We start from the raw sequence: 13,360 nt of genomic DNA, 5'->3' as shown, positions 1-13,360 counted from the left end.
ACTCTGAATAATTTTGTATCATCCGCAAATTTGATAACCTCACTCGTCGTATTCCTTTCCAGAGCATTTATATATATATTGAAAAGCACTGGTCCCAATACAGATCCCTGAGGTACTCCACTGTTTACCCTTTTCCACTGTGAATATTGACCATTTAATCCTACTCTCTGTTTCCTGTCTTTTAACCAGTTTGTAATCCACGAAAGGACATCGCCTCCTATCCCATGACTTTTTAGTTTTCGTACAAGCCTCTCATGAGGGACTTTGTCAAACGCCTTCTGAAAATCCAAATACACTACATCTACTGGTTCACCTTTATCCACATGTTTATTAACCCCTTCAAAAAAAATGAAGCAGATTTGTTAGGCAAGACTTCCCTTGGGTAAATCCATGTTGACTGTGTCCCATTAAATCATGTCTTTCTATATGCTCTACAATTTTGATCTTGAGAATAGTTTCCACTATTTTTCCCGGCACTGAAGTCAGGCTCACTGGTCTATAATTACCCGGATCGCCCCTGGAGCCTTTTTTAAATATTGGGGTTACATTGGCCACCCTCCAGTCTTCAGGTACAATGGATAATTTTAATGATAGGTTACAAATTTTAACTAATAGATCCGAAATTTCATTTTTTAGTTCCATCAGAACCCTAGGATGCATACCATCCGGTCCAGGTGATTTGCTACTCTTTAGTTTGTCAATCTGGCCTACTACATCTTCCAGGTTCACAGTGATTTCGTTCAGTTCGTCTGAGTCATCACCCCTGAAAACCATCTCCGGAACTGGTATCTCCCCAACATCCTCATTAGTAAACACAGAGGCAAAAAATTCATTTAGTCTTTCTGCAATGGCCTTATCTTCCCTAAGAGCCCCTTTAACCCCTTTGTCATCTAATGGTCCAACCGACTCCCTCACAGGTTTCTTGCTTTGGATATATTTAAAAAAGTTTTTATTATGAGTTTTTGCCTCTATGGCCAACTTCATTTCAAATGCTCTCTTCGCCTGTCTTATCAATGTTTTACACTTACTTTGACAATGCTTATGTTTTATCCTATTTTCTTCAGATGGATCCTTCTTCCAATTTTTGAAGGATTTTTTTTGGCTAAAATAGCCAAATAGGTCGTAGAGCGCATCAGCCCCATATGCTATAACTCCTTCCAAACGTTCAGCCTGCTCCGTCTCTGCAGATGGGAGGTCCTGGGTGCCGAATAATTGTTGAACCCACCTGAGACCTGCCCGCTGCATGAAACTGCTGCAGATAGTCGCTCAGACTCCCAGGGCCAGGACCTCAAAGATCCGCTTCAGATGGACTTCGAGCTTACAATCCTGTCCGTCCTTCAGAGCCGTCGCTCCCACCACGGGGATAGTGGTGTGCTTGGTGACCGCCAAAACAGAAGACTCAACAGTGGGAATCTTCAGTATGTCCAAGCACTTCTCCGGGAAGGGATAGAGCTTGTCCATAGCTCTCCCGACCCGGAGTCCCGCTTCAGGAGCCTCCCATTCCTGTAGGAGCAGAAACTTATTCATGGGGTGAAAGGGGAAGGCGCTTGCCGGAGCCCTGAGTCCCGCCAGGACCGGATCCATATCTTTGGGTAAAGAAGCCGTAAGGGTGTCCGCCAGGGGCCCCTCCAGCCCTAGCTCCTGAAGGACAAAGGGATGAGGGTCTCTAACTCCTCCCTTTGAAACATACGGAGGACCCTGGAATCATCCCCCTCCAGGGGTGGGAGTGCGCTTGCCAAGTCTGCAGCGGGATCCGGAGAAGCTAGGGGCCACCCCTGGGACCACCCGCACCCTAACAGACCTCTGGGGCTCCGGGACAGGGAGAACGGGCAGCGGGGTTGGACGCGGGATTTTTGGAGGGAGGGGGCCTGGGGAGGGATCCCACTCCTCCTCCTGCAAGCTGGCCAAATAGGATTTATGCAGGAGGAGAACAAAATCCGAAGAAAAACGGGACCTGGATCTACCGGAAGGAGGGGCAGAGGGGGAGGGGAGGGGGGGTCGGGGACCACATCCTGGGGCAGCTCGGGGCTTAAATCGGGGGGGGGGGGGGGGGGATCCGGTAAATTCTGCTCCCCAGCCCCTGGCAGCTCCGAATAGGGAGCTGACGAAATCCCCAAGATGGCCGCCGTTCCCGTGGTTTGCCGATCCAGGAACAGCCTGGCCATGCGTGGGGGATTTCATCCCTGAGTTAAATTTGCCTGCCCTGCCGAGGAGGGACCTTCCTCACCCAGCAGGCAGGCAGAGCTGAAACCTTCGTGCAATAGGCGCGACGAGGGCTCTCCACAGGCTAGGCAGGTGTTTGGCCGCGGCATCCGCAGTGAAGAAGAGCCACGAGCTAAGTAAAAAAAATCAGCTGTTGATGTAGATGATTGACAGCACTGCTGGCAGGAGCGGAGGCAGGGGAGTGAAGCCTGCACGCTCCTCTATGTCTGGCTGCCCAATAAAAGAAACCTGAAGCTTATTTATTATTTATTTTACTTTCCTCCTCTTTTTTTTTTTTTTAAATGAAGCCCCACTGAGGGAAAAAGAAGCAGGCAATGGAGCCCTGAGCTCCCTAGGCAGCCAGAGGGGGGCGACGAATGACTGGACCACCAGCCTCGGTCCCCACACCAGGGAAGCAGCCGCGGACTTAGGCTATGCCCAGCACAAGGGGCAAAGCCCCCCTAAGTCCGGCAAGAGCCAGGAGACGGGACCGTCTCCTGCAAAAGCAACTAAACCTAACAAATCACTCTGACTTTTTTTTTTTTTTTTAAATCCTAATAGAATCCCGAAGGAAGTAAGTACTTGCTTGATCCAAAAGGAAGAAAGGGAAAAAAGGCTGACTAGCCCAAATCAGGAGACCGCAGGGTGAGCTGATCCATCTGCTAGAGACAGACAAATACTAAAGGGCTGCAGGGTAGGCTCTGTCCTGTATAGGATACCCTTTCAGTTTTGGTCTGTCTCCAATTGCTGGACAGGAGGCTCAACCCACGGTCTGGACTGATCCGGGTACGTACAGGGAAAGACATATTTTAAATGCCTGGCGTGCGTAAATTCCGGCCTTACACACACTGGGTGAATCTTCCAAGAGGCCCAGCCACATGCATAAAGGCCGGTGTGTGCTCAAGTGCCAGGCCTCTTGGAAGGGGCGGGCTGGAAGGCATGTTTTGGGTGGGAAGGGGCGGGGCAGACCAGGACAGCATCATTGTTCGCTATCCCGGTGCGTGCAACTTACTTAAGCTTGGGAGCTGAAATAAGTTGCCCCAAAAAGGTAAAAAAAAAGAAAATTATTCTTTTCCTGCTAATTTTCGTTCCTGTAGTACCATGGATCATTCCAGACTGTGGGTTATGTTCCCTGTCCAGCAGATGGAGTTAGAACCAAAAATTCCCAGGGGAGGACCTATATAGCCACGCCTCCCTCGCCTCAATCCTCAGTAACTGGACTAGCAAAGCCAAGACAAGAAGAGACAGAACCAGAGGAATCAATTAATCTCAAAAATATAGAGAAAAAATAACAGCTGTAAGTGACAGCAACTAACTTGTACTCAAAAAACTGTAACTGAGAACTTGCAAACAGCACTGTGTTCAAAGACACAGCTCGCAATAACTAGAGATACAGAGTGAAAATATTGTGAAGACAGGAAAGCAGGGATGGCCCACAAAGAACCCCCAAAACCAGGGAGGGGTCTGGAATGATCCATGGTACTACAGGAACGAAAATTAGCAGGTAAGGAATAATTTTCTTTTCCCTGTACGTACCAGGATCATTCCAGACTGTGGGATGTACCAAAGCTTCCCCATTATGGGTGGGTCGCGGACAGCCCTGCCCATATGACCCTGTCTCCAAGCTGACCGTGAGACGGCGCGCAAATGTCTAGACAATAATGTCTTGCGAAAGTGTGGAGAGACTTCCATGTGGCCGCCCTACAGATTTCCTGAGAAGAAACTGCAGAACTTTCCGCCCACGACGTCGCTTGAGCGCGGAGAGAATGCGCCTTAACAGCTAAAGGTGGAGACTTACCCACTCCGATGTATGCAGCTATAATCGCTCCTTTCAGCCAGCGAGCGATTGATTGTTTGGATGCCATGCAACCCTTCCTGGGTCCCGACCAAAGGACAAACAAATGATCGGAGAGTCGAAATTCATTAGTGACCTCCAAATAATGTATCAAAGAACGTCGGACATCCAACCGACGCAGGTCAGAAGAATCAGAGGATAAAAATGACGGAAGCTCTATCGATTGGTTGAGATGGAAAGTCGAGACCACCTTCGGCAGAAAAGATGGAACTGTCCGCAGGGATACTCCCCCTGGCGTGAAACGAAGGTATGGCTCCCTACATGATAGAGCTTGTAGTTCAGAGATCCGACGTGCTGAGCTGATCGCCACCAGGAAGATGGTCTTAAGGGTGACATCCTTGAGTGTGGCCGAAGTCAGAGGCTCAAAAGGCGGTGCACATAGAGCCCGGAGTACCAAATTGAGATTCCAAGAAGGACAAGGTGGTCTAATTGGAGGCTTCAAGTGTTTTACCCCCTTTAGAAAACGTAGGATATCTGGATGTGAGGCCAGAAGCTCCCTGTCATTACTACATAGGAAGGCTCCCAACGCCGCCACCTGCGCACGAAGAGAATTATAGGCAAGGCCCAAATCCAGACCAGCCTGTAGGAAGGAAAGCACATGTGTCACCGAGGCCTGCATTGGTAGAATCGATTTTGACTCGCACCATTCCTCAAAAACCTTCCATACTCTGACATAAGTAACCGACGTGGATGTCTTCCTAGCTTTCAGGAGCGTGGAGATGACAGATTCTGGATATCCGCGCCGTCTCAATTGACGCCTCTCAAAAGCCAAGCCGCAAGACAGAAGCGATCTGCCTCCTTGAAAAATATTGGTCCTTGGCGAAGAAGACGTGGCAGATGACTGAGCCGAAGAGGGCCGTCTACTGCCAGATTGAGAAGATCTGCAAACCATGGTCGACGAGGCCACTCTGGTGCAACTAGGATCACCGGACCTTGATGCGTCTCTATCCGTCGGATAACCTTGCCCACTAGAGGCCACGGAGGAAAGACATACAGGAGACACTGTCGAGGCCAGGGAAGAACCAGCGCGTCGACTCCTTCCGCGCCGCGCTCTCACCTGCGGCTGAAGAACCGGGCGGCCTTTGCATTTGTCGCGGTTGCCATTAGATCCACATGGGATCTCCCCCAACGCTGTACTATCCTTCGCTTTGCGTCCTCCGAGAGTTCCCACTCTCCAGGATCCAGGTGTTGTCGACTGAGAAAATCTGCCTGAACGTTGTCCATGCCCGCTATGTGCGAAGCCGCTAGCCGCTGTAAGTGTAGCTCCGCCCATGTCATCAACTCGTCGGTCTCCAACGAGACTAGATGGCTTCTGGTGCCCCCCTGGCGATTGATGTACGCCACTGTGGTTGCATTGTCCGAAAGAATCCGAACCGCTCGACTGCGTACCAGTGGGTAGAACCCCTGCAGCGCTAGACGGACTGCTCTGGTCTCCAGCCGATTGATGGGCCAAGTGGACTGTTCCATCGTCCATCAGCCTTGGAGAGACCTGTCCTGACAGACCGCCCCCCAGCCGGTGAGACTGGCACCCGTGGTGACGACCACCCAATCCGGGTTCTGTAGAGACACTCCCTGAGCTAATTGTTGAGGGTCCAGCCACCACTGTAAGCTGAGCAAGACAACATCCAGGATGAGTAGTACTGCTTGAAAATCTCTCTACACTGGGTTCCATCGCGAAAGCAGAGACCTCTGGAGAGGCCTGAGATGAGCGAAGGCCCACAGAACCAAATCGATTGTTGAGGCCATGGTTCCCAGTACCTGGAGATAATCCCACGCCGTGGGAGCAACTAGTGCCATGAACCGTGTTACCTGAGCACGCAGAGCCCGAGCTCTGTCCGGGTGCAGAAATACCTTGGCTTGGCTGGTGTCGAAGCGTGCTCCCAGAAAATCCAGCGATTGGGACGGTATCAGTTTGCTCTTTGAGAAATTGACGATCCATCCCAGAGACTGAAGAAGCTCTACTACCCTGTCTACAGCACGGTAACCCTGCGTCCTCGACTTCGCCCAAATGAGCCAGTCGTCTAGATAGGGATGTACAAGGATACCCTCCTTGCGGAGCGCCGCCGCCACCACTACCATGATCTTGGTGAAGACACGCGGAGCCGTCGCCAGACCAAAAGGGAGAGCACGAAAATGAAAATGCTATCCCAAAATCTTGAAGCGTAAGAAGCGCTGATGATGGATCGGGATGTGAAGGTATGCCTCTGTAAGGTCCAAAGAGGCCAAGAATTCTCCCGGATGCACGGCTGCTAACACTGAACGGAGCGTTTCCATACGAAAACGAGGAACTCTGAGACACTTGTTGACTGTCTTGAGATTTAAGATAGGTCGAAAAGTGCCCTCTTTCTTGGGAACCACGAAGTAGATTGAATAATGACCTTTTCCCAGTTCAGAGGCCGCTACCGGTACTATCGCCCCCAGCTGTAGCAGACGATCGAGAGTCTGTCGGACTGCTAATTGTTTGAGATGGGAACCGCAAGGAGAAAACAGAAAACGATCTCGGGGTTCGTGTACAAAATCTAATACGTAGCCTTGTCTTAAGATGTCCAGCACCCATTGATCCGACGTAATTTGGGCCCACTCCTTGTAAAAGAGAGTAAGGCGACCCCCCCAGGTGGGGGATCCCCTCTTGGGTCCTTCTGGCATCATTGTGAAGCCTTCGAGGAAGGACCTGCCCCTTGAGTATCCTTACCGTGGCGGCGCCCTCGAAAGGACCGGTTCCAGGTGTGTGATCGTGTAGAAGGAGCCCGAGGTGTCTGCTGTCTAGTAGGACGCGACCTCCGTTGATTCCGGTACCTATTTCTGGAGGAATAAAAAGATCTAGAAGAACGTGGACGATGTTCTGGTAGCTTGTGCACCGCATTCTCATTAAGAGATTTGATGATCTGATCCAAATCTTCCCCAAATAGGCACCTACCCTTGAAAGGAAGGGAACTCAGGCGCGTCTTAGACGAAGTATCTGCCGCCCAGTTGCGTAGCCACAAAAGACGACGAGCGGACACCGCTGCCACCATGGAACGAGCGAGGACCCTTAACAGATCATAAAAAGCATCAGCTCCATAGGCAACCACCACTTCAAGTCTATCAGCCTGAATAGTCTCTGCCTGTGGCAAAGATTGGGAAGTGAGAAGCTGTTGTACCCAACGCAGAGCTGCTCGCTGTGCTAGGGAACTGCAGATAGCAGCCCTCATCCCCAACGCTGAGACTTCGAAGAATCGCTTGAGGTAAACCTCGAGCTTGCGATCCTGGACATCCTTCATCGCCGTCCCGCCCGTGACCGGGATGGTAGTATGATTCGTGACCGCGGATACCGCTGAATCAACAGCAGGAACCTTAAGAATCTCCAAGAAATCAGTGGGGAGAGGGTATAATTTTTCCATGGCTCGACCGACTCGAAGATTGGCCTCAGGAGTATCCCACTCCCTTGAAATCAATTGCAAGATGTTGTGATGCGTGGGAAAAGCTTTCGCTAGAGGTTGTAAGCCCGCTAGGAGAGGATCCCCTTTCTTAATCTTCGGATCCTGAGCCACAGGATCCGGAGGAGGGTCAATGTCCATTTCCTGGAGGATGTGGGGGATGAGATCATCCAATTCCGCTGCTTGAAAAATACGGAGGACCCTCAGGTCGTCACCTTCTACCTGGGCCACCAGGGAGGGATCATCCACATCTGGATCTTGCCATGGATCCCCCGACGGTTGTTGCAGCGGTATAGGAATCACGGGGGGGGCTGAGTGGACCCCGCACCCCCTGTGGGCAAAGAAGCCCTCCCTAAGGGAGGGTCTGCCGTCGAAAGCTGTGTCAAGCAGGCCAGTTTGGGGGGAGGGGAACCCCAAATTCCAAGATTCGGATCCCTGCTCTGTAAAAATGCCTTGTGCATTAAAACAATGAATTCTGGCAAAAAAGCGGGAAGTGCTGATGAGGGGCCCCCCGAGACGTCGTCCCCTTGCCTGCCCTGGTCTGTTGCGCTCCGAAACTCCATAATGTTAGAGGAAACCTGGAGAGAAGCGTCGACGTCCTCCTCAGAGAGAGCTGCCTCCGAGTCAGCTGAGAAAATGGCCGCCGTTCCCGCGCTGAGGGGAAACGGGGCATGCCGCTTCCTGCCAGCGCGGTCCGACTCCCAGATAAGCCATACTCCCCCTCAGGAAAAGCTGAAGAAAATCCCTCTGAGGTCTGCTGAAGCCCGTGCCGAGCTCCGAAGCCGTTCGGCGATTTTTGCATCGCGGCGGGAGGGAGGGGGAGGGGCGGCTGCGGCGCGAGGCAACAACTGAAGCGGCGAATTAATAAAACTCTTTGGCCTCCGGACCCCTCACCGTCCCCAAGAGACCGTCGGGGAAAACGCCGTCCCGACGGTGAGCAGCTCCGGGGAATGGGTCGTCGCAGAGCTGCAGGGCGGGAACTCCAATCACTCCCTGAAAGGGAGGAGGGGAAAAGGAAAACTCCGGGGCTAGGGGGAGTGGTCGGCACTACAGACTTTCACCCCTCATAAATTCCTGTTCCTACCAACGACTGTAAATGAAATAAAAATAACACTTACCACACTCTAGCCAGGCAAGGAAGAGGAAAAAAAACAAAGAGATAGGAAGAGAGAAATAAAGTGACAGGCAAAAAACACAGCCTGTCAGCAAGTTCCTGACTGGAAAATAGTGTCTCTCTTTGAACGGAGTGGTCCTGTCAGAACACTACAGAACCTATCCCTTAGAAGAAAAACCTTTATCTAATATTATTTAATTGATTCCTCAAAGAGAAAATAAAACTAGAAAAGTGCTGGGGACCACCGTGTCCCTTGCTCAATCTGCTGGAGTTAGAACTATACTGAGGATTGAGGCGAGGGAGGTGTGGCTATATAGGTCCTCCCCTGGGAATTTCTGGTTCTAACTCCATCTGCTGGACAGGGAACATAACCCACAGTCTGGAATGATCCTGGTACGTACAGGGAATAAAATTTTAATTTAGGGGGTTGGGGAGGAGAGGGGAAGGGGTAGGGAGGGTAAGGTAGGGGATAGGGAAGTTCCCTCCCATTCTGCTCCTTAATTGGGGAAGCCCGCGAGGCGGCGCCATGCAAATTTGCACAATTTTACCCCCCTTGCCCACAGCCTGCCAATTTTATAACATGCACGCGCTGGCGCACAAGCGCAACTTACAAAAACTACCAGATAGTACTTATGAACAATTATCCTCCTTGTTATCTATATGATTCTAATGAACTACAGGTAGACCCAGAAGATGACAGGAAAAATCTAACACAATCAACTTTCTACATGATCTATGTTTAGCTTTCTTTTCCTTATCTTTCTGTTCTATAGAATTGATCTCTTATTCAGCACATGGAACCTGTGTATCTAAACATATTTGGCATAAATATAGTGTTGATACTTACTGTTTCACATACCTAAAGACAGAATGTATAGCTTGACTGTATCAATATACAAAGTCAGATTTAAGAATTTGGCACCCATAGGCAGAGTGCCATGGCAGTGCCCCTTTCAAGCTGTACTGGCACACGGCTCTAAAGCAAGCAGAAGCAGGTGTCTCTTTGGCCTGGAAATTTGGTGCCTTCAAAATATGACACCCTAGGCTGCCTATGTTGTCTTTTCCTAAATCCAGGTCTGCCAATATAGATTGTGCAGTTTAGTACATTTTGCACTACTTACTTATCAATCTCTTACTATTTTTGTTCATGTGTACTCACTCTGGTAATGTAATAGTTTGTATTTTTTAATACTTATCTTTAGAACAAGACCTTGCTTTATCATTACTGTCAATCCATCTTCACCATGCATACTAATATTTTTACCAAATTTCTGCAGAGAATTCATCAAAATTGACACATTTCTGATTTCATTTTTGTCAAGTTCCTGTAATAATTGAAATAAATAGAATTGGTGCATTGCAAACTATACAGTTTAACACAGTAAAAGAAAGTGGAGATAGATTACCAAATTGATGCCTGAATTTTGTACAATATACATATACGCACTTCATAGAAATAGCTGAATTCCAATGGACCAGTTTTCATACCACTTTTTCATAAAATAACTAAACACTCAGAAAATGTTAATCAAGATTGTCAAATAATGATTGACAAATAAATGGTAATGATGCCCTGAAATGGCTATTCTCTGAAGATGTAATTCTAATTCAATGGTCTTTAACATTTTTCACTCAGAAAGCCACATTAGCGGTGAGCCAAGTCTCATTCCAATGTTATTTTAACACATAAGGAAAAAATCCACTTAATTCAGTGCTGTTTTAATATAATTCAGGAATGTAAAAGCAAGTTTGCTTACTCTACAGTGTTTTCTGTAGATAGCAGGATGAATTAGCCAGAATCTGTGGGTGATTTCATCCGGCAGCACTGAATGGAACAGTCTCTCCAAGATAGTAGAGCTTTGAGCATAGTGGGAGTTACCGCATGGGCGTTGGCTCAGAATCTCCTCAGTCTGTTCCAAAGCCAGTTTGAAGATAGTCTGCTGTTCAGGGAGGAGAGCAGACATCTCATGGCTAATTCATCCTGCTATCTACAGAAAACACCGTTTATGGTAAGCAAACTTGCTTTTTTCTGTCAATAAGCAGGGATGAATTAGCCATGATCTGTGGGGAGTTGTGGGATAGCCGAGTAAACTATTTAGGCTGGAGACATATGGCAAACTGACACCAGCCTTCTTTCTTAAAGATTTCAACTTTATTTACAACATAATCGGCATTTACAACATGTAAACTGCTTACCTCCATCAGTATGACTCACAGAGCATTCACTTTAGGGCAGCGATATGTCAGGAGCTGCCTTTTTCTGGAGACATGGGACCTGTCTGTTCCTAACTGGGCTGAGTCTGTCCACCATTGTGTTCACAAATAAGTAAGTAGCTTGAAGCATGGCCTTGTTCTGTATCACTCACTGCCATATATGCAGAGTTTCTTGCCAGAAGAACCATGATCCGGTTCCCCCATACTTGTTATGCAGAACTTCGGTACTTGATTGTCCGTCTGGATCATTATGTTCTTCTCTCTGATGACGTGACTTAATATTCATAGAGCATAATGCATCGCTATGAGTTCCAGTAAGTTGATTTGGAAATGTCATTCTCAAATAGACCATACTCCTTGTGTTTTGTAGAAATCGGTGAGAGCTACACAGCCCACAGTGGAGGCATCTGTCACTAATATAACTTGATATGGATGAAGGGGAGCATCCTTCCAAAACACAGTTGGTTGTAACCACCATCTCATTTTCTTTTCTCATTTTCTTTGTATGAAGTAGCTGAAGTACCTGATTCCACTGAGATTTTAGTCCCCAGTGTAGACAATACATGTGCAAGCATATTAAACTACATGAATTGCAGCTGCCAAGTGACCTGAGAGTACAATGATGTGATGAGCTGCTACAGGTGTAGATTTCAGAAGCATCTTGACAACCTTGCAGAGTGCTGCTACTCCGTCTTGAGATAGGAATGCTTTTACTTATATAGTATATATCATGGCTCCAATGACTTGCAATCACAAACTAGAATCTAGAGTCGATTTTTCGAAGTTGATCATGAATCCGAGGGATTGAAGAAAGGTTATCGATGTTCTGAATTGTGATTGCAGGGTGTCCCTTGATGGGGCTACTAACAGCCAGTCATCCCAGTAGGGGAATATTCAAATTCTTTGATGGTCCAAGTGTGCCACTACCATGCAAGGCAAATGGAAGAACTTTCTATTGATAGTGATGAGAGCCCACTCTGAAGCATAGGTAATGCTTGAGATCTTGGGATGTGTACATTCGTATCTTTGAGATCCAGAGAATACATCCAATGGTCCTACTGAATGAAAGGAAGAATCAAGCTTAGAGAAGTCATTTTGAATTTCTCTTGGCAGAGGTATTGATTGAGATTTTAAAGATCTAAAATGGGATGAAGTCCCCCAGTCTTCTTTGCAACTAGAAAGTAGTGGGAGTAAAATCTCTGGTTGTAAAATGAGGAAGGTACTTCCTGAATTGCATAAACAACTTGAGTGCAATACAGTGAACTCAAGCTAGCGCACAAGTTAACCCGGGGTTGGACACGTGTTTTGGAACTGCGTCCATAACTCCTTATGAAAACAGGGGATTAGCGCATCCAAAACATGCATCCAAACCACTGCATAGCTAACAGCGCTCATTACATGTAAATTCCATGTTGATGAGGTTATTAGCTAGTACCCCCAGAGCTGGCATTGTCTTGAGGAGCCCGAAAATTTATAGAAAAGCATTTTCCTAACCCGTGGCTGTGCATTGATTAGGAAAATTGACGCTCATAAAACTGAGCATCCGTTTCCTAACCGTGCATAGCCACTTCCCTGGGCGCCCGATGCCATGCATGCGCTAGGGACGCACAATTTATCCCTAGTGCATCCTTTTTAGCACGGCGGCTCATTTGCTTATTGCAGGAAGCGCCCAGGAGAGGTGATTGTGCGCGCACTTAAAAAAAAATGCTTCCAGTTTGGATGCACATTTTAAAATACGTCGGTACTGCATCAGCCTATATATTGTAAAAGCTGTGGTACCTCGCATTGTAGAAGTGGGAGATCGAGGGGTCAGATGGTGGTATAACAGTATGTGGGATTTAAAACTGAACCAGTAGCCCTGTTGTACTATCTTCAAAATTCATCGATCCTTGGATATTTGGTTCCAGATTGTTAAAAATAGCTAGATTCTGTCCCTCACCTGCTAGCTTAATAATAGTTCCTGGTTGATCAAAAATTTTGCCCCAGTTTTGAAAGTTGTTGTTGCAGTGGCTTCTGCTGACTAGGTCCCCTTTGATGTCCCTTGCTGGAGTTAGCTGAGTTAGTCTGTGATGCATATGCAGAGGAGTTAATCAATACTGATGACAACATTTGAACAATCTCCTCATATAATATGGACGTTATAAGACAAAAAAAGTCTTCTGCTAGAAAGATGCAGATCAGCGGATGCGGATAGTGATTGCATCGCCATATTTTGCTCCTTGATTTGAGATACAGTTGCTTGCAGCTTTTCCCCAAAGAGGATGTCTCACAGACATGATAGGTCGGCTAGCTTTTCATGGACATCCTCCTCTCTACTACTGGCTCTTAGCATGCCATGCAATGTGCTCCAATTGATGGTGCAGGTGCTCATGCTATGGAATCGAAGGTTTCATACACAGAATAAAGAAAGTGCCAGATAGCCTCCTCCAGGTCATAGAGAGGAGCTGGGGAAACTTGTTCACCTGTTTCTGAACAATTGAAAGGCTTTAAATTCTGAACACATTCATAAATATATTAAATCATATAAAACTGATGTAATGTTATTTTTGCTGTAAGCAT

The 13,360-nt window shown here is 47.7% G+C and overlaps 1 protein-coding gene across 7 annotated transcripts in view; it reads right to left on the bottom strand.

Moving 5' to 3' along the window:
* SYCP2 (synaptonemal complex protein 2) overlaps positions 1–13,360 on the bottom strand; it is a 752,024-nt gene that overhangs the window by 711,709 nt on the left and 26,955 nt on the right. For all 7 annotated transcript variants that reach the window (XM_029611557.1, XM_029611556.1, XM_029611555.1 and 4 more), the window contains one exon: positions 9,784–9,912. In XM_029611557.1, the coding sequence (XP_029467417.1) occupies positions 9,784–9,912 (129 nt within the window). The remainder of the gene's footprint in view (positions 1–9,783; positions 9,913–13,360) is intronic.

The sequence above is a fragment of the Rhinatrema bivittatum genome, chromosome 8 (genome assembly GCF_901001135.1).
Source record: "Rhinatrema bivittatum chromosome 8, aRhiBiv1.1, whole genome shotgun sequence".
Classification (NCBI taxonomy): domain Eukaryota; kingdom Metazoa; phylum Chordata; class Amphibia; order Gymnophiona; family Rhinatrematidae; genus Rhinatrema; species Rhinatrema bivittatum.
This window is presented reverse-complemented; position numbering and strand designations above follow the sequence as displayed.